This window comes from Coregonus lavaretus, assembly GCF_964263955.1.
Source record: "Coregonus lavaretus genome assembly, chromosome: 31".
Lineage (NCBI taxonomy): Eukaryota > Metazoa > Chordata > Actinopteri > Salmoniformes > Salmonidae > Coregonus > Coregonus lavaretus.
In genome coordinates, this window is record NC_140018.1 from 21,471,656 (window position 1) to 21,499,405 (window position 27,750).

At 46.4% G+C, this 27,750-nt stretch overlaps 1 protein-coding gene across 1 annotated transcript; it reads left to right on the top strand.

Moving 5' to 3' along the window:
* The first annotated feature begins 662 nt into the window (after positions 1–662).
* Positions 663–27,750, top strand: LOC311107001 (uncharacterized protein). The gene is made up of 8 exons (XM_084149448.1): positions 663–713; positions 14,704–14,772; positions 14,876–19,996; positions 20,243–20,394; positions 20,912–21,087; positions 21,357–21,458; positions 21,903–22,840; positions 25,904–27,750. Exons 3-8 carry the CDS (start codon positions 15,116–15,118, stop codon positions 26,729–26,731), a joined length of 7,077 nt encoding a protein of 2,358 aa, XP_084005574.1. The 5' UTR covers positions 663–713; positions 14,704–14,772; positions 14,876–15,115; the 3' UTR covers positions 26,732–27,750.

The window sequence follows — 27,750 nt, forward strand, 5'->3', positions numbered from 1 at the left end:
GTTTTCACGGAGGATGATAAAAATATATATCTCATTCTTTCTCACCGTCCGTTAGATTAACAACCAACCGAATTATGCCCACTCCTCTTTTACACGGATAAGATTTGTCATGTCGGAAAGGAGAGCATCAATTCGATCTCTCCTAACAGAGGGAGATATGTAGGGTAGAAAGAGCCTGGGCCTATTGTTACAGCTGAGCTAGCTCTATTGTTACAGCTTAGCTAGCTCTTTATTAGGCAATGTCACCATTTTGCCTGTTCCTGCACCTGTACATGCACCATACTGTACCTTAGAGATCCTATGAATTATGATCTATCTCTATGAACCGTTTTGGCAAGCGTGCTATTAACTATATGGAGCCGACCCAGAGCACTGAAACATTTTGTTAAATAAAAAAAGCAGATTGATAGAGCGATGCTAAAATTTGTTTGATTTATTGGCCCATTCAAAATCAGTCTATTGGGTTTGTATTGTTATGGCAGGTGTCTAAATGGTTCTCTTCTTGTTGTTTCTCTCCAGTGGTCTGTGTCGTCTCCGCACCCCGGCCAAGGGGTCATCCTGACCTCGGACCCCCCTCTCGCCCCCCTCCCACCAGCTTGACCCAGTGACCCCCCCCCCCCCCCCCCACCCCCCCACCTTGCCACCCAAGCGGACTGAAGACCCCTAAACAGTGCCAGGCTCAATCACCACTCAAGTCCCCTGAGATCACGCAGGTGAGGGTACACACATTCCACACAGGAGTCAGGAGTGCGTGTGTTTAGGGTGGAAATAAGGGGAGTGTTAGAAACAGACACCTTGTCTCAGTGAGCCTCACATCTGGAAAGGGGTGAGTGTTAGCTTTAGCTGCGTGCTAGCAGATGGGATATAAAAGACAGGCCTGATGCAATCTGATCTATGGGTTGTGGTTTACTCATGATAAAGTTGATAGAAATATTGCTCATGATAATGTTGATAGAAATATTGCGCATGATAAAGTTGATAGAAATATTGCTCATGATAATGTTGATAGAAATATTGCTCATGATAAAGATGATATAAATATTTATCATGATAAAGGTGATATAAATATTGCTCATGATCAAGTTGATAAAAATATTGCTCATTATAAAGTTGATATAAATATTGCTCATGATAAAGATGATATAAATATTGCTCATGATAAAGGTGATAGAAATATTGCTCATGATAAAGATGATAGAAATATTGCTCATGATAAAGGTGGTAGAAATATTGCTCATGATAAAGACGATATAAATATTGCTCATTATAAAGTTGATAGAAATATTTCTCATGATAAAGATGACAGAAATATTGCTCATAATAAAGTTGATAGAAATATTGCTCATGATAAAGATGATATAAATATTTCTCATGATAAAGTTGATATAAATATTGCTCATGATAAAGGTGATAGAAATATTGCTCATGATAAAGGTGATAGAAATACTGCTCATGATTAACTGGCTGTTCAATAGGTAAGTATAAGTACTGAAGGATATCATGATTCAGCCTTGTTTTCGGTTTATAGCATTGGGACTTTGCAGTACCGCCAGGAAGCAGATAGGATTTTGTGTCAAATATTTGTTTATGCACAATTGATTATGGCTGTGTTTATCAGGCCACACTGAGAAGACCCCACTATTACAGGTCTAAAACATCCTCTTTATCAGTGACAGCCACACTCCCTACTGACTTGCCATGTAATGGTCTGAATTATTCTGTCACCTTTCATCATGTTCCATCTGCCATACCTCCTCCAGCTCAAACCTCTCCTCTCCTTCTTCTCCTCTCTCCTCTCCCTGAGGGGAGCTCCTCTCTTTCCTACCATTTTGGTTAACCTATAATATAATATAATATAATATGCCATTTATCCAAATCGACTTACAGTCATGAACCTGAATCAACTCCTAATGTCTCCGTGGTGCAGCTAACTATCTCTTCAGGGAAGGGAAACCCATTCAACTACACACACCGTTTGTCCATTCAATCCCAAACATTTCGGCTGTGGAGCTGGTGACATTTGTGCTAGACATCCCTGATGTGTACATTGCCAACAAGTCTGAACTACGGAGCCTTGCTGTGTGCAAGTATTAGCACTTTACATTGTTTTCCATGGTAACCCATGTCAGTGGGTTAGACACCGGGCGCCTGTCTGTTTATTCGCCATAAGCGGGGCTCTTAACCTTGGAAAGTGACTAGAGTAATTTATTTGGTCTAGGAGAGAGGCCCTGGTTGGACCATGCAGGCAGCGAGGCACATTGGTGGCAGATGTTTGAGCTCCTCCTCCTCTCCTCCACCAGTCCTACAGGATCACGGCCTCCAGATGGTCCCTTTCTTGTTTTGCCTTCACCTTCTCTTTATAGAAACCCAGCAGCGGTTTAAAAATATTTGGAAGTTATGAGATATACTGTTCCGCTGGCTTTCCCCAGCACCGTAGTACAATACCCTGTTTGATATATTGGTTGTGTCCACATGGTGTGCAGTATATATTAGGAATAGAATACCCAAACTCTGAGCGCTGGGAGAGATCTGTGTGGGGGAGGAGGGGGGACATGGAGGGGTAGTGGATGCTTTCTTGTTCAATTCCATGTGATGACCTTCCAGACTTAGTTAAACCTGTGTTAGTCCTCCATCCAAGATAGCCACAGGTGAGATGTCCGTAAGGAAGCAGCCTTCTTTGCTACGGTTATATGGTTTTAAAAGTTAACGTTGCCTATTTTATGTTGATATAAAGTTTAGCATACCTCATGAAGTTCTAATGTCGGTGAAAAGACGGGGGGCTTGGTGTTATAAGTGGGGGAACCAGTGAGAAAGACCATTAATCAGTGTCTCTACAGCTGCTTCCTGACATTTCTGCAAAATGTTGTGGAAAATGTAATGAAGGTAATGTTTTCAAGCTTACCCGGTGGAAAATATGACAGTCTTTCCATAGACAATTAAAAACAACTATTTAATTTTATTCATTTTTATTCTCCCTCTCTTTCCTTCCATAGGGGGATTTTATGTGTTTCATCCAGCGCTAAATGGAAACGTACATTAAACGGCTACAGCTGTGGCGCATGAATAAACTAGGGATAGTTAGTGCTGCTGCTTAGCTGGAGAAATCCCATAACTGCACCTACTACAACATAAAGAGTAAGATCTGGGTCACATGGTTTATCCCACTGTGCACACAGCATGCATGTTTAGCCGTTTCCACCTCCAGGAAATAATCATAAATCCAACCAGAAAGCATTCTGCTGCTGACTCTTATATTGTTGCTCTTTCCAGCGTTGCAGCAGGCAGCCTGTTGGCGCGTCTCAGAGCAGAGGGCTGTACACAGACACAGGGAGATGTGTTTTCATCTATGCCCTTTTCAATTACTGAGGCCTGGTGTAATTACCCGGCTCTGTCCCACAGTCGGTCTGCCAGAGAGTCCCACAGTACCGCACTCCCCTCCCTCACTTCCCCTCCTCTCTCTCTCCCTCCCTGCCCTCAACCCTCAACCCTCAACCTAGCCTCCTCAGGACCTTAGCGTGGCGGCACTTACCCCCTTTCCCCTTTGTCTGTGTCCGTCTGGCCACTTGTTTGATTGGTAACTGTATATCACGCTGGGGACACTGGCGAGGCTGCCAGAGTCTCAGTTGTATTAAGCATGACCTAATGTTGAAAGGAGCTGATTCTCCCTCTCTAAATGGCTTTCAGCCTGTGGGGCCCAGGCCCCCGGCCCGGTCTTTTGGCTCGACACCCCAGGCGCTATGCTCAGACCACTGGAGTCTTCCTGCACCCCATGATGGGCCTCTCTCTGAGAGAGGAGGAGAGAGAGAGGGAGAGAGACTGAGAGAGGGAGAAAGAGAGAGAGAGAGAGAGAGAGAGAGAGAGAGAGAGAGAGAGAGAGAGAGAGAGAGAGAGAGAGAGAGAGAGAGAGAGAAAGAGAGAGAGAAAGAGGGAGAGAGAGAAGGAAAGTGTGCGTGTGCATGCATGCCTGTATGTGTGCAGTTGTGTGTGCGCTCATGTGTGTGTGTGCTGTTGTGTGTATGTATGTGTGTGTGTCCACTCACGCTCAGGCTCATGGACTGGCTTGTCTGGGGGAAATGATGTCACCCCCTGTTCCCCATCAACCCTGTCCAGAGTCCACAGACTGTTCTGGGCTAATTCATCTTCAAGATGAGGCGCTGGGCTGGTGGCATGGCCAAACAGGTCACACATATATCCCTTTAGCGTCGTCTGCACTTACAACCAAGCAATACTTTTGAGCACATAATACTGGACTCTCAGAGTCTCTGGAGAGGGTTGATTATGAACTGGATCTGCTCTGTATTATAGGCCTTTACCCAACACCAACAGACAGCTCTGCTCTGCTCCTGGTCTCTGTAACTGACTAATGTGGAGCCTGACTAACTGACTAATGACTAATGTGGAGCCTAAGAATTTCACTGTAGCCTGCAATCACACATGCAACCCCTGTACATGTGACTATTAAACACTCTGAATCTCTGAATCTATATGTCCTCTGGGAGAGAGCCAGGGAGAGGCCAGATCAGAAACTGATGGAGAGGATCTGGATGGACGCATTGATCAAAAGCTCATAAACAAATGAGCGAACAGCCAAACAGTGTCTCTGGGGCAACTGTCTGTGAGGCGAGGTGTGTGCTGTTGGCCTGAATGCCTGACTGTACACCTCTGCACTGCCGAGAGAGATCCTGTTTACTGCCGGCGCTCGTAGATTACGCCTCCCATAATGGCCCAGCATTCTTGGAAGAGCAGATAACATTCATCACAATCAGCAGGAACATCATCAGGCATGGGGGCTGATACCCATGTCATGGCCCAGTCAAGATTTGGCACACAGCGATTTGTTAAGAGACAACCCAGCGCCCAAATTAGTCCATTTTTGTAACATCAATATGTTTATAATTTGTTGCAGATGGATGATGTTTCCCCATTGAATGCCAAATGTTTCTGCCGTGTCTCATAACAACAAATGCAAATAAAAGCAAGGAATTCCACCTGCCTATCAGCGGGAAAGGTGGAACTACTACAATATTGATTGTGCAATTGCATGACTGTGCACAGTGAACACCTCAGCTTAAGGTGTGGTTTGCTATGCCTAGTGAACGCCCGTCTTCCCACTTGAGCTCCCACACAGATGGAGAGACAAGGTGGCCGAGCGGAGCGACCGACCAGCCGCCTAGCTGGGTTGTGTAACCAGCTCCTTTCATAACGCCAATTCATCAGCATTGTAACCCTGCTGCATGGCATTCAGGCTTGTTCTTCCCACACAACTGTCACCCACACTCCTCACCTCACCCTGTCTCAATGAGGCTATAGCCGATGCCTCTCACCCACACAGAGCACAACTCTCTCTTTTCACTACTCACACACACACACATCCTCCATGTTAAAAATATCACCTCCCATCCTATGCCTAGCTGTATCTCCTACTTGCTGCTTGAAATATAGACCTGAATATGACTGGATGTATGACTGTCAGGATATGATTCTTGTCTGAATCCTGTGCCTTGTAGTTTTACCAGTACTGGTCTTTACTTTTCTCATATGTTGCTGGAGTTTGTCCCGAAATGAAATATCCATCCCATCATGCCATACACATTTCCCATACACTCACCATTGTATAAATGTCTATAATGCTCTATACATTGTAGTTGTAATTTTAGTATTGCTCTGTGAGGCCACTGGCTCTGCTGACCACCTTGACCTGGTTTGAGCAATGGATGGTCTCTCTCTCTCCCCTGGCCTCTCAACCTGTTGCATGTTGTCTCTCCACAGTCTCCAGACTGCAGTATCTCCCGGCTGCAGTCCCTCCTGGCTCCAGGCTGTGCTTCATCTTTGGGCTCCTAATGAGGAGTCAATATGACACTCCCGGGGGCTGACTTGCAAACAGACTGGGTGATACATCCACAGAACCTGCTTACAGGGGATAAAACCACACCACAATCCTGCTGGCTGTGCAAATGGTGAATCTCACGGGCTGCTGTCAAGACCCAAACTGTTGGGGGTTTAACTCTGAAGATGAAAATAGTTTCATCTATTTTTTTAGTGGGGGTGTTTATTTATTGCATATTATATTAGTTTTTATTCCGTTCTTTTCTAGCCCATGTTACCTTGAGAGGCACAAATGAACCTGAAATTGAATAGAGCCGAGAAGTGTGTCAAGACCGCAGAATTAATACATTTCATTCAGTCCTTTCAATAGTCAAAAAAATATGTTGTGTACTCTGTACATGCAGTCCATTTGAGAACAGAGTGATTCTTAAACATTGCATTGTGAATAACTCCCTGATCCAGTTCAGGTGAAAGGCAACGTTGAGCCAGACGCCCCTAAAACACACAATACTTTATTGTAGGACCCTTGCTTCAATGTATTTTCAGAGCCCTTTCACATTTTCCCCTAGCTAGCCAGTTGATGAAGCCAGTTGGAGCTGTTAAAGTTGCCTCCATCCCTAATGAGCTGGAATAGCTGGAACAAAGACCCCAGCAAACCGACCCAGCTCCCCTGTCATTCCCACTGTAAGGAAAGATACAGAGAAACGTATAAAACATTTATGCAGATATATGTGTGTTTCTATGCCAGTTCTATATTGCCATAGAAGACAGAGAAAAAAATCTAACAGACAAACACAGAAAAATAAATAAGGGTCTCGGTTGGGGGTCCCATTAGGCCTCCTGAGGCTGAGGCACTGACCATGATGCACTTCTAGGCAGGACTTTGTTACCATAAACTCTGTAATTACTGAATGGAAACAATTAGCAATGCTTTGAATTATTCAGAGTCTGCCCTGGAAAGTACAAAAAACTGTGCCGGTTTCTGTTCAGGGAAATAAGGAACGGAGATACCCAAAACACACAGGTGGCTGCCCATGCGACTAGCCTTTGTTTCTACAGGAATTACTCAGGTATAATTGCAGATGTCAATTTGTTTAGACCAACAGAACTGTGTGTACTATCCTCTGTAATAGAGCTGGAACTGAAACTAGATGAGGTTGATTTAATTACCTTAATTAGTTTATTGCAATAACCATGTAATGCTGGCAGGTCTAAAACAGCAGAGCAGTCCATAATAGCAGTGTTAAAGACTATGACTCCAAATATTTAAAGAACATACACTACCGTTCAAAAGTTTGGGGTCACTTAGAAATGTCATTTTTTTCGTAAGAAAAGCTATTTTTTTGTCCATTAAAATAAAATAACATCAAATTGATCAGAAATACAGTGTAGACATTGTTAATGTTGTAAATGGCTATTGTAGCTGTAAACGGCTGATTTCTAATGGAATATCTACGGGTGCATCGGTCTGGCTGGGTGTCCAAGGGGCCAGGGCCAGCTGGTACCCTAGGACGCACTGGAAGGGAGTGAGCCCCGTGGAGGAGTGAACGAGGGAGTTCTGGGCATGTTCTGCCCAGGGCAGAAACTGCGCCCACTCACCCTGCCGGTCCTGACAGTGGCAACGAAGAAACCTCCCCAGCTCCTGGATCATGCGCTCCACCTGCCCATTCGATTGAGGCCTATACCCGGAAGTGAGGCTGGCCGTGGTCTGGCCACGGTCTGAGACGATGTCCTCCAGAAGTCCATAATGCCGGAAGACCTGTTGGAACAGGACCTCAGCGACCTGGAGAGCAGAAGGAAGACCAGTTAGTGGCAAAAAAAGGCATGATTTGGAGAACCGATCTACCACCACCATGACTGTGGTGAAGCCGTCAGAACGTGGAAGGTCGGTGACAAAGTCTATGGACAGGTGTGACCAAGGTCGCTGAGGCACTGGGAGAGGAACTAGTTTGCCTGCCGGGGCGTTCCGAGATGTCTTCGTTTGGGCACATACGGAACAGGAGTTGACATAGCAGAAGACATCAGAAGCCAAGGTGGGCCACCAGTATTTTTGGGCTAGAGAATGCAGGGTGCGCGTAATACCAGAGTGCCCTGCCGTAAGGGTAGTGTGCGCCCAGATCAGCAGGCGGTCATGGACTCTGGAGGGTACATACACGCGCCCTGTTTGGGATGTCTTCATCCACATCCCAAACGACAGGTGCAACGATGAGAGACGAGGGCAGGATAGGACCCCCCAGATCCTTCCTTTCTCCGGTATGGTGCATCCTGGAGCATTCACATTCTGGGATCCTGGGCGGTAGGACAGAATGAATTGGAAACGAGTGAGAAATTGGGCCCACCTGGCTTGACAAGAGTTCATCCGTTTCGCTGCCGAATGTGCTCCAAAATCCGGTGGTCAGTAAGAATCCGGAATGGATGGACTGCGCCCTCCAGCCAGTGTCTCCATTCCTCCAGAGCGAGGACCACCGCCAACAGCTCCCTGTCTCCAACTCCATAGTTCCTCTCTGCGGGGGTAAGCGTTTTAGAGAAAAAGGCACAGGGATACATTTTCTCTGGCTTACTGTGCCGCTGGGAGAGCACCCACACCCTCCTCCGATGCGTCCACCAGGATGAAAGGACGAGATGGATCTGGGTGTTTTAGGATGGGCGCTGTGGTGAACCTCTCCTTCAGCCTCTTGAAGGCAGCGTCATCCTCAGGGTTCCAGGCCAGCTTCTGAGGCCCACAATTAAGGAGAGAGGTAAGCGGGGCGGCTATGGAGCTGAAGGACCTGATGAAACGCCAGTAGAAATTAGTTTAGCCCAGGAAGCTCTGTAGGCCCTTGATGGTGGTGGGAACTGGCCATGACCTGACGGCGTCCGTCTTCACTCCTTCCATGAACATCCCCTGAGGACTGATCCGGTATCCCAGGAAGGAGATGGCCTGTTGGTGGAATTCGCATTTCTCCCCCTTCACCAACAGGCTGTGTTCCCGGAGGCGGAGTAGGACAGCTCGGACGTCCCTGATGTGCTCCTCGAACGTAGCCGAGTAGATCAGGATATCGTCGATGTACACCACCACCTGTCTACTCAGCATGTCCCGGAACACGTCATTGACGAAGGACTGGAACACAGAAGGTGCGTTGGCAAGGCCGTATGGCATGATGCAGTATTCATAGTGGCCTGAGGTAGTGCTGAATGCCGTCTTCCACTCGTCTCCTTCCCGGATTCGGATCAGGTTGTAGGCACTCCTCAGGTCCAACTTGGTAAAGTACCGGGCCCCTCGTAGCTGCTCGATGGCCGACGGAACCAGAGGGAGGGGGTATCGGTACTTGGTGGTGACTGCGTTCAGCCCCCTGTAGTCAATGCATGGTCTCAGTCCTCCGTCTTTTTTGGCCATGAAGAAGAAGCTGGCGGAGGCAGGAGAGGTAGAGCATTTGATGAACCCCTGTTTCAGGGTCTCCGCCACATACTTCTCCATGGCCTCAGTCTCCGCCATGGAAAGGGGGTAAATGCGACTCTTCGGGGGGTGTTGTCCTTCCAGCAGGTCAATGGCGCAGTCCCAGGGCCTGTGAGGAGGGCGACACGTAGCCTTTAATGAAGAGAAGACATCGGAGAGATCTGCATACTCACGTGGAATGTTGGGCTGGAGGGCGGACTCCGGACTCTCCACTGACGTGGAACAACAAACTAACGGCAGGCAGGTCTTCCGGCATGAGGTGGACCAGGCTGTGATCCTCTTGGTGCTCCAATTGATGGTGGGGTTGTGTAGTCTGAGCCAGGGCAATCCCAAGACGATCCGGTGAAGGGGTGACGTGACAATGTCGAATGACAGCTCCTTGTGGTGCTCCTGTAGTGTGGGAATGGTGATGGTGATGGGGAGAGTGACGTGCGTAATGGTGCCTGATCCAAGGGGTTTATTGTTCAGTGAGGTGACTTGTAGCGGAGATGGCAGTGGCACGGTGGGCAACCCCCATTCAGAGACCAGCTCCCTAACTATAAGGTTCCCCGCTGATCCAGAATCTATCATAGCAGTAGAAATGGAAGAGAAGGAATAACCAATCACCGTTATGGGAACTAAAAACAATGGTTTTGTGATAGGAGCAGACGTAACACTCACGGAGCGGCGACGGGAGTCATACTGCCTAGATAGGGAGCCACCAGGAGATCTGTGGTCCGTGGTGGTGTAGTGGGTGCTGCCCACCTCCATGGATGAGGACTCGGAAGCAGGGCGGCTTCCATAGATCAGATGGGGTGAGCGTTGAGGCTCCGGGAGGTGTAGGGAACGCTGTCTCTCTCTCAACATATCGTCAAGACGGATGGACGTGGTGATGAGGGTATCAAGGTCCATCTCGTCGTCCCGACATGCGAGTTCCATCTTGATGTCCTCCCGTAAGCCTCTCCTGAAGGCCGTGCGCAGAGCACGCTCATTCCAGCCGGAAGATGCCGCCACTGTGCGAAAGCTCAGAGTGTACTCGGACACGGGCCCCTCTCTCTGTTGTAGATGGAGGAGATGCTCACCCCCTGTCCTTTCCCTCCGTGGGATGATCAAACACCACCCTGAACCGAGCGAGGAAGGTGGGGTAGGGTAGCGCCACTGCCTCCTCTCCTTCCCAGACTGCCGTGGCCCAATCCAGCGCCTTTCCTTTAAGTAGCGAAATCACCAGCGCTATCCTGGTTTGGTCAGATGGACATGCCCCAGGCTGACGCGCCAGATAAAGTGAAACCTGTAGTAGGAAGCCGCTACATTTAGTAGTTTTACCGTCATAGCGCTCCGGTAGGGCGAGGGCTCCCGCAGAAGTGGGTGATAGCACGGGAACAGGTGGAACCGGAGCGCTGGGCAGATTATGCAGAGTTCGGAGCACTTCCTGCATGGCGGCATTCAACTGGGCAAACTGCTGCTGGTGCTGGTCGAGGCACTGGGAAACTCCTGCTGCATCCATTTTCGTTTGGTGTGTGATTCTGTGACGAGTACTGAGTATATGAAGAGGCAGGACGCAGACGCAGGAATTAACAAGGTCAAGGTTTACTTAACAATGACAAAGATAAATAACAAAGATAGAGTAAACGACACGAAGCTAAACAATCACACACAACATCATACAGAACAGTCCAGGGCTAAATAGGGGTGGTGATGAGATGATGACGTGCAGGTGCGCTGGAGGTGATTAGGTGGCGTTGGGTTTCCATTCCGGTGTTGCCGAGGTGGTGCGCTCAGTAGACCGGCGAATAAGAGCGTCGGAGGTGAGCAACGGGAGGAGACGTGACTGGCAGCTTCATTAAATAGTACCCGCAAAACACCAGTCTCAACGTCAACAGTGAAGAGGCGACTCCGGGATACTGACCTTCTAGGCAGAGTTTGCAAAGAAAAAGCCATATCTCAGACTGCCCATCTTAATCTTAAATTTTTATTGGCCAGTCTGGGATATGGCTTTTTCTTTGCAACTCTGCCTAGAAGGTCAGCATCCCGGAGTCGCCTCTTCACTGTTGACGTTGAGACTGGTGTTTTGCGGGTACTATTTAATGAAGCTGCCAGTGGAGGACCTGTGAGGTGTCTGTTTCTCAAACTAGACACTAATGTATTTGTCCTCTTGCTCAGTTGTGCACTGGGGCCTCCCACTCCTCTTTCTATTCTGGTTAGAGCCAGTTTGCGCTGTTCTGTGAAGGGAGTAGTACACAGCGTTGTACGAGATCTTCAGTTTCTTGGCAATTTCTTGCATGGAATAGCCTTCATTTCTCAGAACAAGAATAGACTGACGAGTTTCAGAAGAAAGTAATTTTTTTCTGGCCATTTTGAGCCTGTAATCGAACCCACATCTGCTGATGCTCCAGATACTCAACTAGTCTCAAGAAGGCCAGTTTTATTGCTTCTTTAATCAGCACAACAGTTTTCAGCTGTGCTAACATAATTGCAAAAGGGTTTTCTAATGATCAATTAGCCTTTTAAAGAGATAAACTTGGATTAGCAAACACAACGTGCCATTGGAACACAGGACTGATGGTTGCTGATAATGGGCCTCTGTACGCCTATGTAGATATTCCATTAAAAATCAGCCGTTTCCAGCTACAATAGCCATTTACAACATTAACAATGTCTACACTGTATTTCTGATCAATTTGATGTTATTTTAATGGACAAAAAAATTGCTTTTCTTTCGAAAACATGGACATTTCTAAGTGACCCCAAACTTTTGAACGGTAGTGTAGTTTGGCAACGGATATATTTTCTAGGTCTGTTTTTGTTTTATTCACAAAATTGTATTAAATTATTTAAAGTGCTCGTGTCCTGCAATTAACTTTTGATTGGACAGTGAGAGATATGGCATTATGGTTCATTTTAACTTCAGATGTTGCTATTTGAGGGAAAAGAAAACAGGATTCACTCTATTCTCTATTTCAGCGATGAAAGGAATTCCAAGCACTACAACTTGGTATGTGGCACCTTGGCTGTCCAAATGGTTTAAGGATAACTACACATCACTCATTGTCACACAAAATAACAAAACATTTTCTAATCCTCTCTCTTGAATCTGCTTGCCCAAAAACGCTTAAATACCTAATCCCTGCATTGAAAGAGGATGTATTTTGATTGAGTGAAAGGGACTCTTTAAGGTTTGCTCTTTCCCCAGTCACAATGGAGATGTGCGTCAGTGTGTAGGGTCTGGTATAGCCCCAGGCAACCAGCTTATCCCCCACTCCCCATAGATCTCCAGCCAGAAACCAGAACTGGGCCCGAGGTGGGCAGAGGCTCTCTATCACCGTTATGTTCTCCCCATGAAATGATAGCCCTAATCTTAGGAAGCTAACATGGTTTATACCCACACATTATGCATACCTCTGGGGAGGAGGGGGTTGATGGAGATATATATACTGTAATGCTTGGGGGGATGTGTAGGTGCGTAGTAACTTACTGTGGGGGCCCGGTGTACTGTAAATAATGAAAATGTCCGCCTCATCATTGGCATCAGTTTTTGGCAGCGGGCCCTCCTATCAGATGAAATACTGTTAGACAATGGAGATGTTACATAAAATGCTTGAATCATCCAGTGGAGTGTTTCTGTTTATATCTTTGAGAATGTCAGCTCCCTTCCATCTCTATAGAGCGAGGTGTCCGTAACACACTCTGCCTCTGTGTGTGTCCCACACACACTTCCTCCAGGTACCAATGATGCCAATGAATATTCTCACCACACTCAGTCAGAAAATAGGACAGCGTTTTAGTTAGGATAAAAACACTTTATATAACCCATTCAATTGTTTTTCTTTGACTTAAACAATGATAACCTTATGCAACACGGCAGAGAATAATTCATCAATGGTTTTGGACAGATGCCTACTGAACTGTATGTGCTAAAAGAAAGAGGTTTTAGAGAACTTTGGCACTATGGTAGCGGATCTGTATTGAATAACAAGAGATACTTTCCTGTTTATCAGTGAGGACGTGTTGCATGCATATATCTGGGGCCCAGCAGCAGAGCTAGACAGATTCATTAATGGAAGGAGATGCTCCCAAACATGGAGGGGTGAGATTTGGGGGGAGAGGGGAAGAGGAGTGGGGTGCGCTAACCTGGCCACCATTAAGTGTGATATATGAAACTGACTCCAGCTTTCACAGATTGTTCTTTTTCACTCAGTGATAGGTTTGCTATGGCATCATAAGGCTCAATTGCATCTGTTGACCATTTTTTCACAAAATACTAGCAACAGAGTGCAAATTGTGAGAATAAGCTAGGATTAGTTATTGTTCCTCTCAGAATGTGTCTCTCTGTAACTACGTTATCTTTACAAAGCTGTCAATCAAGAACATTTCATTAGGTTGGTATGCAACAACTGTTGCTACAGGTGTGTTGGAATTGATACTGAATTCTGTAAACATAGTAACACGTGGCTGTGTTTTCACATACACATTTGGCTTTGGGTTTAATTTAAACATGTACATGAATAGTTGTTTAACAGGATGGTGGTATTTATCGTTGGTCAATAAGAAAGGAGATCTGGCCGGTACCAAACCTCCATCCAACCACTTATTCTGTAGTTGCTAAACTCCACTTAGGGCTTATGGACTGTTCTGGTGTTTGCACACATTCTTATTGTGTAACAGCATTGAAGAAAACAAAAACTGACCAAAAGTTAATGTTTCAGGTGCTAAAAATACCAGTGGTTTTCTGCTGGGCTATTTTTATCTCTCACATTGGCCTCTAGACACCCGCGTCACACAGCTTCCGTGCTCCTACCCCGGCAGCGCCAGAGCAAAAGGGCCTTGTGTGTGTCTGTCGCAATCAGAGAAAAAAACTGAAATCAAGAAGTGCAAAGCAAAGACTTACATGTTCAGCATGTTAGTCTCAGACACTGGATTTATTCTATATTCAAGTGTTGGTGTGGTTTCTGTACATTAGCACTCTGAAATAGAATCACAAACATATGTAGGTTTATTTACAGTTTCTGTGTTTACTAGGCATTGCAGTATGTGTATGTATAGAAAGTAAAAATCAAACAGAGGCCATCGAAAAGAAAAATGCTAGTGCTGGTAGTTCCTTTATGACTTGCCCTTTGGATGCCCACACGCGTATGATGTCTTACGTCACCTCCATTCAGCAGGCTATTTTTACACTTTTTTGTCTTTTTAGGAACTGCGTGGGCCTAGTTGTTACTGATGACTCACTGTAAGAAGGAGGGGGTGGCCAATCACAAACTACACTCATTAGAAATATTTCAACTTCAATCTAGTTGAGCACTGTACTCCTTGTACTGCATGCCACTGTACATGAGAATATAGATGACTGAACTGGGATTCATTTATTTGAAAATTGAGGAAAATCCTAGGGACATAAGTTATTAACAGTGACTTCACAGTGAATGTTTTGTTTCAATCACTGAATTGTTTCCCTCTCCTCTCTCCAGGTCTTACGTAAAGATTCTTGTGGAAGTTCTAAAAGGAGGGATATCAACAAGCACTTCCTTTTAAGACTGGTAAGTGTTCAGTAATAGATATTATGTACCCAATCATGATTTTTAAAACCATGTTTCGTTTCACAGTACATGGCATTTATTCATATTCTGTTTGAATTTTCAGATCACTCAAAGGTCTTGATACATTTAATGAACTGGACAGAAAATTGGAGGGCTGAAGCAAGTTTGCAAGTTTATAGTATGCTTGACAGAAAGAAAGTGTTCTGATGCCACTATAGAGGATCTTTGTGACTCAAATGTAGAACAACCCAAAATGACTTCAGTAATGGAAGGCCCCTTTATTTAAGAACTACAGCATCTGACATTTGACCTTTGAGAAACCCAACTGAAGTCTAGTTGGACAATGGAGCCACATGCATCTGCTGCTGGACAAAAATGCACCAAGGAGCCCCGGGAGAAGCTACAAAGGAAGTGGGTCTCCGAACCCTCAGCTGGCACAAAAAGAAGCACTTTCGCTGACCCAGAGGGAAAAAGGCACTCGCATCGCGAAAGCCTGCAAAGTGGTGCCAGTGGCAGCAATATTACCGTCTCAGCACAAAAGTATGGCTCTGGGAAGCTGTTATCAACTGCAATGGGTCAGCCATCTCAAGACAGTCAATACACACAGGCTTTCCCCCGTACTTACTCCTACCAGTTACCACAACCGTACCCACAGCAGCCCATGCAAGAGCGCTTCCTGTCCGGAGCCAAGCCACAGCCTGGTCTGGAGGCCCATGCCTGGCCCTTCGCTGGACAGCTCCCTTCCGATGACATATTCCCTGGACACTCCCGTGCCCATGGAGTCTTCTGTCGTCAGAAATCTCCCAGTTTACCCAGTTCTTTTGGCCAATATTCCCAATCAGGGCCGGAGCCGCCAGAGGAGGGATACAAGAAGGAGCAGAAACCCAAGAAGCCAGGGAAGTACATATGCCACTACTGTGGAAGGGCTTGTGCTAAACCCAGTGTGCTGAAGAAGCACATTCGTTCACACACTGGGGAACGCCCCTACCCTTGTGTCCCCTGTGGGTTCTCCTTTAAAACCAAGAGTAATTTGTACAAACACCGTAAATCTCATGCCCATGCCATCAAAGCGGGACTAGTCCCGTTCTCCGAAATGGCAGCTTCACGCACAGACATGGATCAGGCATCCTCAGTGGGAGAGACGGATGTACACTCAGACGGTGAACAGAGTACGGACACTGACGAGGAGACGGCAGAGGCCTCTATGTTTATGGACAAAGGCAGCCCCATCCCCCAGATATCATTTGAGATGGACAAAAGCACAATGGAGAAGGGTGGCGAGCCGGCATATGCTGACTCAGCTGAGGAACTATCTATGGCATCCATGAAAGTGCCTATCCTAATCGTCCCAAAACAAGGGGTCACGCCAACAGCAATGGAGTGCCCCCCATTCATGGAACTCAAGGCTTCTCACATCAGCTCCCAGGTGGGCCGCGTGAATGACTCTCCCACTATCAAACAGAGACTGGCTCTGAAACTGACAGATAGGAAGGGATCACAGGACTCAGACCAGCAGTCCCAGCAGTCCCTGAACCTTCTGAGTCCACACAGCAAAGGCAGCACAGACTCAGGCTACTTCTCCCTTTCAGAGAGTGCAGAGCAACAGATCAGCCCTCCCAACACAAACGCAAAGTCCTACGAGGAGATCATGTTTGGTCGGACTTGGTATTACAAACCTAACTCTCCTAGATCTAGACACTCCATTGCAGTAGGCATGGCCACTGTTGGCCAAGACACTAACCTAGTCATGGGGAAGATATCTGAAGATCATATATTTTTCCGAAATGAAAACAGTGAAGCGCAACTACTAGCAGGCGTTGACCCAAAGCAGTATCCCACAAGCCCTTGCCAAAGCAACACAGGTCTATTAGAGGCTCCTTCTGATTCAGGGCCACTCATTAGGAGTAACTCAATGCCAACATCCTCCCCGACCAACCTCAACGTCCCACCGGGGATAAGAGTGAGCCACTCCTTCGATGAAATGATGACCTCTGATGACGTCTTCTACCCGGGTGCTGCCGGTCTTAGGAGGCTTAGGAGACAGGCAGCTTTTGAGCATTCAGCACATGAAGGGCATGGCGACTATGAAACCTATGGACACGTTCCCAAGAATGCAGCCCCATTCGTGGCGTTAAAGCTAGGGGAGCGCAGTCCTGTGGTGCCAGAGCATACAGCATACAGCCCTTATGGTACTAAAGTGGGAATGACAGAGATTGCCACTCGTAAACGCAGAAAGGAAAAGAGTGTAGGAGATGAGGAGGATGGCCCAGGCCAGTATGACAGTAGTGGCTCAGTCGATATGGTTGGGGATTATGATTCAAAACAAGGTAGTCAAGAGAGTTCAAGGGCAACACCTACTGGGAAGGGATCCATAGGATCCATGTACAATGCACATAGCCAATCAGACAGTTTTGAAACATGCTGTAGTAGTATGTGCTCAGAGGACGTAGTGCTAGTCCCAGACTCTGACAGAAAGGCAAATGGCAATGTTATCTCTGTCATTCAGCACACAAACTCACTCAGTAGGCCAAACTCCTTTGAGAAGTCAGAGTCCTTCGAGCACCCAGCCTACCTGCAAGACAAACCATCTAGCCAATATTCAGAGCAGTCAGATACAGAAAACACAGAGGATGTGCAGAGCCCGGACTCTATCCTGAGGTCTGAGAGCATGGAGCAGCAGAGCGACAGTGATTTAGCTTCACCCAACCAGCCCTGTCACATGCCCCCCAAATTGGTGCGTCAGCCCAACATCCAAGTGCCTGAGATCAGGGTGACGGAGGAGCCAGATAAACCTGAGAAAGAGCCCAATGTACCGTCCAAGGAGCCGGAGAAGCACGTTGAAGAATTCCAGTGGCCCCAGAGGAGTGAGACACTGTCCCAGCTCCCTGCGGAGAAGCTGCCTCCTAAGAAGAAGCGTCTGCGTCTGGCAGACCTGGAGCACTCCTCTGGGGAGTCCAGCTTTGAGTCCTGCACCAGCCTGTCCAGGAGCCCCAGCCAGGAGAGCAACCTGTCCCACAGCTCCAACTTCTCTATGTCCTTTGACAAGGAAGAGAGCCTGAAATCTGTGTCACCGACCAAGCAGGATGACTTTGGCAAGCAGTCTGAGTACAGCGGCAACTCTCTCACCATCCCCGGCCATCACCAGCAGAGGGAGATGCGACGCTCCTCATCAGAACAGGCTCCCTGTGCTCTGGCCACCGAGATCCCAGAGATCCGTAGCAAGTCATTTGACTATGGCAGCCTCTCAACATCATCCAGACAGGGAGAGGTTTACTCCAGTGCATCAGCCATGAAAGAACGGAGACGGGGCTATCTAGTAAGGCAGGCATCCCTCAGCGTTTACCCTGAGACTGTGGTGCATGAGAAAGGCGGTCTCGAAATGACCATCAAGCAAGAGCACTCGGACCATGGACCCTTATCTTGGCAGAGCCCCCCATCCTCTCAAGGTTCTCACGGTGCATCAGCCAGCGAAGTAGCAAGACCCAAGAGAGGGTCACATTATCATCTCCTGCAACAGAGAATTAGTGAGGACAGCCAGGAAGACCCACCACTGTTCCAGAAGTCATCTCATCTGCCAAGTCAACAGTCATCAGAGGGAGAGCATCCAGGTCATGAGCTCATGAGCCAGGAAGCGATGCAATACTCCTCACTCCAGAGAAGCTTGGCTTCACTGCCTTTCCTGCCATTTCAGCCCGGCTTGTTCTGGCATCCGGAGTCAACACAGACACACAAGCAGCATCTGGCTTTCCAGCCACACCAGTTACAGAAACTACATATCAGACAGCCTAGTATACCGCACATGCTCCAGAAATCCCACCCACCTCTTCATCAGCTACAGCAGATCCAGGAGCAGTGTGACATGAAGGCTGACGGTGCTATCAGTCAGAACTACCAGTATCCCTCCAGAGCCTCCCCCCAGGTCCAGCATTACAGCTCTCAACCGTCTAAAGTGGCCCTCACTGAGAGCAAAATGCTCCTGCAACAGGTCCAGCCAATCTTCGCCACTCAGAATGCAGGTTCACAGCCATCACTCCCAGGTATGCTAGTCCCCGTTAGGATACAGACTCACGTGCCATCTTACGGAAGTGTTATGTACACAAGTGTTTCACAGCTCTTAGCTAACCACAGCCAGAGCACTTATTCAGCAAAAGTCATGTGCTCAGAGAATGTATCATCCAGTTCACTCACAGGCGGCAGTGTTTCAAAGCACGGAGTTTGCTTCAACTTATCTCAGATCCTTGGTCAGCCTGAGGGAGCTCCACGTTATCCACTCTGGAATGTTCCAGATCTGAACACTGAACACGGGAGACTAAACACGGGAATTCCGCTGTCGTTGACATCGAGAACCATCTCCACCACGGATGCGTCCTCCAGTATCGGGGGAAGCAAGCGGATGCTATCACCGGCCAGTAGCCTAGAACTCTTCATAGAGACCAAACAGCAGAAACGGGTCAAGGAGGAGAAGATGTACGGTCAGATTGTAAAGGAGCTGAGCGCTGTCGAGCTGAGTGCTTCGAAGGACAGCGTCAAGTTACCACAGCGTGCACCTCTAAAGAGCGAGGGTTCAATGGATGATCAGGAGAGGATGTCCTCCTCCCCACCAGCAGACTTCCCTTCCACCAAAATCCCAGTGCGTTCCAACGCCCCTCACATACCCGACATGCCACCAACTGACAGCTTCACTCCCCCTCTGCAAATTGTGATGGACACCCCTGGTGGCAGAGAGTCCCCAGAGGAGCTGGATGTTGACGACTCCTTCACCCCAGAGGCTAGCTCCAGCCCACAGTCCATGGTCGCCTCCAGTGACACTCCAGAGGAGGCCAAGCCGCCCATGGGCAGCAAGATCCCTGTCAACATGCTGGTGCAGCTGGCTGCCAATCAGAGTGGGGACGCTGCTGGAAGCACTCTGCTGCTCACAGATCTGGCAGACGTTCAGCAGTTCTTTCAGTTCCCCAGTCTTCGCACGACAACCAGTGTCAGTTGGTGCTTCCTGAATTACACCAAGCCAAACAACACTCAGACGACTCCCATGACTTCTGTCTACGGCTCCTGGTGCATCAGCTCCTACAACCCCAACCCTCTCAGCCTCAGCACCAAGGCTACTCTGGCTCTGCTCCGCTCCAAGCAGAGGAAGAACACAGAAACCTACACGATGGCTGCTATGTATCAACCTGGGACTGGAAAACTTGTGTCCTCTCTTGCTTGGAAGCAGAGGTTTGAGCAGGTAATCACACGTCATATTTGGCTCTTATTCACAGTTTATTACATTTAAATGGACTAAATAAGCATTACAGATTTCATAACTCACATGCAAGTTTTAGAAAGTTTGAAATCCCCTACAATATTATAAAGCAATCTTAGTTACAGTAAAAGGTTATTTTTGAGCCGACATTTCATTACATCTGCCATCAAGTGTTTTTGTTTGTTTGCGAGGATTTAACTCAGTGTTATGCATTTTTTCCATTTGCAGATGAAGCCAGAGCTCATGCAGGTAGATGTGAGCAAATATGGGAAGAAAATCAAGGGGCTGAGCTCCAGGGATCGAGTCAAGGAGGACCACGGAGAGAAGGAGGCCTCCTCAAAGCAGGCTGAGCCCACTCGCATCAAAATCTTTGAAGGAGGGTATGTCAAGATGGCTGCCATTATCCATTAAAATGTAATTGAAAGCCTTTTGATATCAGTGTGGAACCTTCTGGAGATGGCTGCTTAAATTTTAATATTGTTGTGACTTCTATACAAAATGTACAGTTTTGTGGAAGGCAGAAAATTATCTGCACTTAAATATGAAATATTTTGAGGTTAAGTTGGATTTAATGCCTGGCGGCAGAAACCACTTCTTCAGGGCCTATGTTATATGAGAATGGTTAAACAATTACTGTGGTAACTGAAATTGAGGTATTACTTGATTTTGTTAAATTACTGCTTTACATTTATGGACGTGAAGGCGTTTTCTGCAGAAATATGATAATACCCAGTTGAATTTGGCACCAGAATTATTTTCTCTGAGCAGTAATAGGCTACCTTTCCGAATGTAAAGTTGCCTGTTTGATATATTTGGTATTTGCTCCCTTAACACATGCTTCGATATACTCAATACCCTCCAATAATGTTGAAAAATCTGATCTTGTTATGATTTCAGGTACAAATCCAATGAAGACTATGTTTACGTGCGGGGCAGAGGAAGAGGGAAGTACATATGTGAAGAGTGTGGGATCCGCTGTAAGAAGCCAAGCATGCTGAAGAAACATATCCGCACACACACCGATGTCAGGCCATATGTCTGCAAGTTCTGCAACTTTGCTTTTAAAACTAAAGGTGGGTTTCCTTCTTCTGTTTCATATAGTATATATAGCAAATGTATACCTTTCTTCTCAAGCACTTTAAACTGATAGTTCAAACAAAAACAGTGATCACATTGGAAAAGGATTTATGTAGAACTGAAGAGACTTCTGTCTGCATTGCATTAGAAGAGTGGCAAGGTTCTCTCTCTCTGCTGCAGTGAAGTGTTGATGAGTGAATTGAAAGACCATACGGCCTATGCTGCTTCCAGTAAGACTTTTAAAAGTCGTAAACTCTGGTTTCAGGAAACCTGACAAAACACATGAAGTCGAAAGCCCACATGAAGAAGTGCTTGGAGCTCGGGGTGTCAGTGACGTCTGTGGAGGATGCGGACGCCGAGGAAGCTGGTATGAATCAGACAGACTGACTGAGCACATTGTATATAGATGAGCCAATATTTGATAAATACTGGGCCCTGTAAGTTGCACTGGTGCAGTTCTTGAGGAACAATTATTGTAATGAAAAACAGGAGCCGCCTCCTATAACCAACTTTAAGATACGCAGTTTACATTTTCCCTGCTTGTATCCCATCATTCTGCATAAAGTGGGGAAGAACTCCAGTGATCCATTCAATCCAAAATAAATAAATTGCAGTTGCTGTAAAAGATTTGTAAATGCCTAAATAGAAAAGTACTATTTGTATATTTGTATAGTTTGTATATTTCATTTCCTTGTTAAGACTACACTAAATGCTGTTTATTTGTCTTGCAGAACAAAGTAGGCTACTGTTACAGCATTTGCATAGCGTTTGACTGGATCAACGGTTGGTTAAACCATATGTTTCTTTTTAGACAATGGCGAGGATGGCCAGAAGGAGTCTGGGAAGATGTCAGGCATCATGGCGGACCACCAGTTCTCAGACGCTGATGATTCTGATGGTGGCGAGGATGATGGGGATGAGGTGGACGACGATGAAGATGATGACGACGATGAAGATGGTGACTCCACGCCGAAGACTCGCTCCAGAAGCACCAGCCCTCAGCCCTATGGCATACCATCTCTGTCCATCACAGCTGTGGCGGATTCTCAGGGCGCCTGCTCAGACCTGCTGGGCCACGGCTCCAAACCGCCCCTATTCAGCTACTTCACCAGCCTGCCCAGCATCCAGATCACCCAGCTCATGGTGCCCAGCGAGCGTGCAGGCCAGGGCCAGATGGCAGAGTACCAGCAGCTGCTGCAGGGCGCCCTGGGTGAGAACTATAAGAGCAGGCTAGACGTACCCAGCTCCATGGACGAGGACTTTGGCCTTTCCCCAGCTCACAGCTCCTCATCATTCGACCTGTCCCCATCTCGCCTCTCTTCCCCAGGCCTGGACTCCTCCCCTCTCCGAGAGCCCTCCCCCACCTCCACCTCACGCAAGTACCTCTTCCCCCGACGGGACATGTCCCCCCGTGGCCACCTGTCACCCCACAGAGAGGTGTCCCCTCTCAGGCACATCTCCCCCAAGAGGGACATCTCCTTCAGGAGGGACCTCTCGCCCCGCAGGGACCTTTCCCCCAGGAGTCACCTCTCACCCCTGTCCCACGCTGGACGCCCCATGTCACCGGGCAGAGAATTGGCGGGCAGGAGGGAGCTGTCTCCACGGAGTCGCCACCGGGGCATGATCAGACCTGTCTCCCCCAGGAGGGGCGTGCACCATCACAGTGCCCCCTGGAGTCTGGGCCAGCACCTACACTCAGAGATGGTGCCAATGGGCCAGTGCAGCAGAAGCCACTCAGAGATGGAGACAGTAAGTGTTCCAGAACGTATTCAATTGTTCTATTCTATTCTGTAAACATTTCACATCAGCCTCCATGAACAGCTCCTTACTGACATAATATACACTGAGTATACCAAACGTTAGGAACACCTTCATAATATTGAGTTGCACCCCCTTTAGCCCTCAGAACAGCCTCAGTTCGTCGGGGCATGGACTCTACAATGTGTTGAAAGCATTCCACAGCGATGCTGGCCCATGTTGACTCCAATGCTTCCCACAGTTGTGTGAAGTTGGCTGGATGTCGTTTGGGTGGTGGACCATTCTTGATACACACGGGAAACTGTTGAGCGTAAGAAACCCAGCAGCGTTTCAGTTTTTGACACAAACCGCTGCGCCCATTCAAAGGCACTTACATTTTTTGTCTTGCCCATTCACCTTCTGAATGGCACACATACACAATCCATGTCTCAATTGTCTCAAGACTTAAAATTCCTTCTTTAACCTGTCTCCTCCCCTTCATCTACAGTGATTGAAGTGGATTTAGCAAGTGACATCACTAAGAGATCATAGCTTTCACCTGGATTCACCTGGTCAGTCTATGTCATGGAAAGAGCAGGTGTTCTCAGTGTATGACTATACACTGTATATATATATATACTGAACAAAAATATAAACGCAATATGTAAAGTGTTGGTTCCATATTTCATGTGCTGGAATAAAAGATCCCTGAATTTTTCCAAACGCACAAAAAGCTTATTTCTCTCAAATTTTGTTGCCAAATTTGTTTCATTCCCTGTTAGAGAATATTTCTCCTTTGCCAAGATAATCCATCCACCTGACAGGTGTGGCATATCAAGAAGCTGATTAAACAGCATGATCATTACACAGGTGCACCTTGTGCTGGGGGACAATAAAGGCCACTCTAAAATGTGCAGTTTTGTCACACTACACAATGCCACAGATGTGTCAAGTTTTGAGTGAGTGTGCAGTTGGCATGCTGACTGCAGGAATGTCAACCAGAGCTGTTACCAGAGAATTGAATGTTCATTTCTCTACCATAAACTGCCTCCTACGTAGTTTTTGAGAATTTGGAAGTACGTCCAACCGGCCTCACAACCGCAGACCACATATAACCACGCCAGCCTAAGACCTCCACATCCAGCTTCTTCACCTGTGGGATCGTCTGAGACCAGCCACCTGGACAGCTGATGAAACTGAGGAGTATTTCTGTCTGTAATAAAGCCCTTTAGTGGGGAAAAACTGGCTCCCAAGTGGGTGGACCTATGCAATCCCAGTCATGTGAAATCCATAGATTATGGCCTAATACATTTATTTCAATTGACTGATTTCCTTATATGAACTGTAACCCAGTAAAATCGTTGAAATTGTTGCATGTTGCATTTATATTTTTGTTCAGTGTATTATTAGTGCCTGCTTTTATAGGATGGTAAATGGAGAGTCTACAATGGACCCATGCAGGCCCACTATAGAGTGCTCTTACAGTCTCTGCGGTCATTTCTATTTATATATGTGGCTAATTAAGAATCCCTGGGGAAACGGGGAAAATGCGGTGTTCTTGCGCTGTGGAGTCATTCTTGACTTCTCCACACCATCTGGTTGGTTACCATCGTACTGAGGGATATAAAGATAAGGCAGCCATAGCCGTAATGTAAGATTGGTTCATCACTCAGTGGTTAATAACTGCTGTTTTTGTTCTTAAGAGTCTTGTTAAACCCGGCCAGTTTAAATGAAGCATGAAATGGAGCCCGCTTCAGCTGTATAATAATAAATAAATAAATATTCATATTTGACTTATTTTTAGCTGGTAATAGTTTTGTTGTATTTGAGCCGATTTTTCCTACCATCTCAAGATCCATTACAATCCCACGTAACACTTAATTTGGATAGCTCTACAGACTATCAGTAACATTTTAACTACATTTGTACTAACCCTAGCCCTAACCCTAGCCCTTATCCTAATGCTAAACTTAACCCTAACCCTAACCTTAACCCTTACCCTAATCCATATTTTAAACCTAACCCTAACCTTAACCTTAGCAAGCAGTTGCTTATCAATCGATAGTTTGTTGATAGTATGAAGAAGCACAGGGTAAAGTTCTATTTCCAATTAAATAACATTCCAAAAGATGATAGGCTATTTACATTGACTGGAAATAAATGTTGTTTCATGCATTTGCCTATTTTCATATATAATTAGAGGGGTCCGATTTTCTCCATGTAGGCCTACCCCTTATTATGAATAACTTAGAGTCCCTTATATTTCAAAACTCGAGTTTCAAGCAAGGCTATATGATAATACTGGTAATAGGTCAGTTGTTGTAGCCTATTACTTGCGAGGCAAATCGGAGCATAAAGTTTAATATACACACCTACTCATTTAAGGGTTTTTCTTTATTTTTACTATTTTCTATATTATAGAATAATAGTGAAGACATCACAACTATGAAATAACACATATGGAATCATGTAGTAACCAAAAAAGTGTTAAAGAAATCAAAATATATTTTATTTGCCTTGATGACAGCTTTGCACACTCTTGGCATTCTCTCATTCCATATGTGTTACATTTATTTTATTTGATGACTTTATTATTTAATTAAGTCATCATCTCACCTCTATAGAGCTGCAGCCTATGCTGTCTGATAAAATCCATTATTTTAGTAATTATTTTTGTAATTCCCACCTTGCGAGCAAAACATTTCAGCGGCCCCCCTCATGACAGCGAAGAGAAAATGTTTTAGTTTTAAAGTTCATTTCCTGCAATTCTACACATTTTGCCATGGGGCGGAGAGAAAAATTAGCATTTTTACAGCTAATTACCTGCAATTCTACACATTTTGCCATAGGGTAGAGGCAAATGTTTGCAGTTTTTAATATGATAACTGATGATCATTGGGTGGGCCTGGCTCCCCAGTGGGTGGGTCTGCGCCCACCCAGGCCCACCCGTGCCTACGCCCCTAACTTGCATAGTACTTTCTGAGATCATCTGCATACTCTATAGTCTAAGATCCACAGACCCTATTTATCTTTGGCCAGTATACTTTGTACTGAATTCATCTTGTATTGTTTCAGGATCAGAGGAAGAGTTCCCCTCCCCACAGCAGCCAGGAGTCTCTATGGCCACACCAGGGCCTGTTCAGCCACCTCCCCCTGCACTCCCAGCAGCAGGTCCGCACCCCCTTCCCCATGATCCCCATCGGGGGCATCCAGATGGTGCACTCCGTGGCCACCTCAGTCACCGGACTGGCCCACCCTGCCCGCCTCCCCCTGCAGAAGAGCACGTCCGAGGAGTCCAGTACCAGTGAGGTCTCCTTCCCGCTGGCCAGGGGGTCCACCGGGTCGACCGATTCACCCCAGTGCCATGAAAGAATGGAGAGGACCCCGGTTTCATCCTCTGGCCCGTCCTTACCCAGGTCAGGAAGTCGCCAGGACAGCGCAGACATGTCCGACATCAAGGACAGTAAGCAGCAGGAGGAGAGCATACAGACATGTACCAAAGCTATCGCCTCTCTCCGCATCGCTACGGAACATGACACTCTGGAGAAAGGTGTGGCGGTGTGCTCTTCAGAGCCCCACCAGAGACGCCCCTCCCCGCTGCCTCACCCGTCACACCCCCCTCACCTCATCCCTCAGGAGAGCGCCCCCAGCAGGATTCAGCACTTTAGTGGCCTAGAGGTTAGGAAGTCCCCGGACGGCCGCTTGGCTTCCCCTCTCCCCCTACACTCCAGCTCCAGCTCGGAGACCTCACTTCCGGCCACATCAAAGGGCCCGGCGGGTCCCACAGCAGGCCCAGGCCACCGTGCCAAGGAGAGGTCACCAAGTCAACAGGGCCCAGGGGAAAGGCCAGCAAGCACAAAGAGAGGCAAAGATATATCAAAGGACATCACAGAGAACAGGTGAACATTGTTAAGAAGGGAGGGACGTGCAACGTAAAGACATCAACCCATACTATTGCACACACACAACACGCGCACACAGAGAGACAGACATTCAAACACACACACGCAAACACAAAGAAGGCTTTAAACAAGCAAATTAAGTAGATACTCTGCAGTTTCAATGTATGTGTATAGCATGCCTTTTATAACTTGGTTTGCTATTTTATCAATTTCTTTCTTATTTAAAGTTTCAGAGAATATACATACAGTATATGTTAACTTATACATGAACCTGACCAAATTGCGGACTCCAGTCTGGTACTTTTAAATGTACAGTGTGTGCCTTTTCTTTACTTTTTGCTTATATTCTTATAAGCATATTAAGCAGGAAGAGATGTAAATATATCAAGTTTATCAGCTTTGTAATAAATGCAATTTCCCGTCTTTTTTGGACACTTCAGTCTGAATGATGTGAAGTATCAATATATGTAAGGTTGCACTAAAACATATTTTTATATGAGTGAAATTAAATAGCTTTTGTGTACAGCAGCAATTCTATAATACTATTTATTGTATCAAGTTTTATAAATTGTAAATTTTTCTTAATGTTGTGGATGCCTTTTCTATGTAAAGCATGGGTTTTGCTATGGCATAATTATGTACACTGTAAAATGGCTTTATATGTTAGAAGTATTTATATACACCTAAGTGAATGCACTTTACTTGGAAGTATATACATATTATTAAATTTACAAGAATATATACCTAGTATATAAATATATATATATAGAATATATATCTGCACTTACGTTTTAGATTGACCCACATACAGTATGGTAGTTAGTTCTAAATGCTTGTACCTTTTTCTCTCCTGCTGGATTGGCTACACTAGTTGTGATTTTGTAATTTTTTACTAAAAGTAGAACTGTTCAGCATTAAGTGAATCAACATGTGCACTTGTGCGTTTTCTTTCTTTTTGTTTTCATTCATCGCTTACTGAAGTAGTAGTGAAATATTAAAGATAGTTTGATCTTCTGTGAA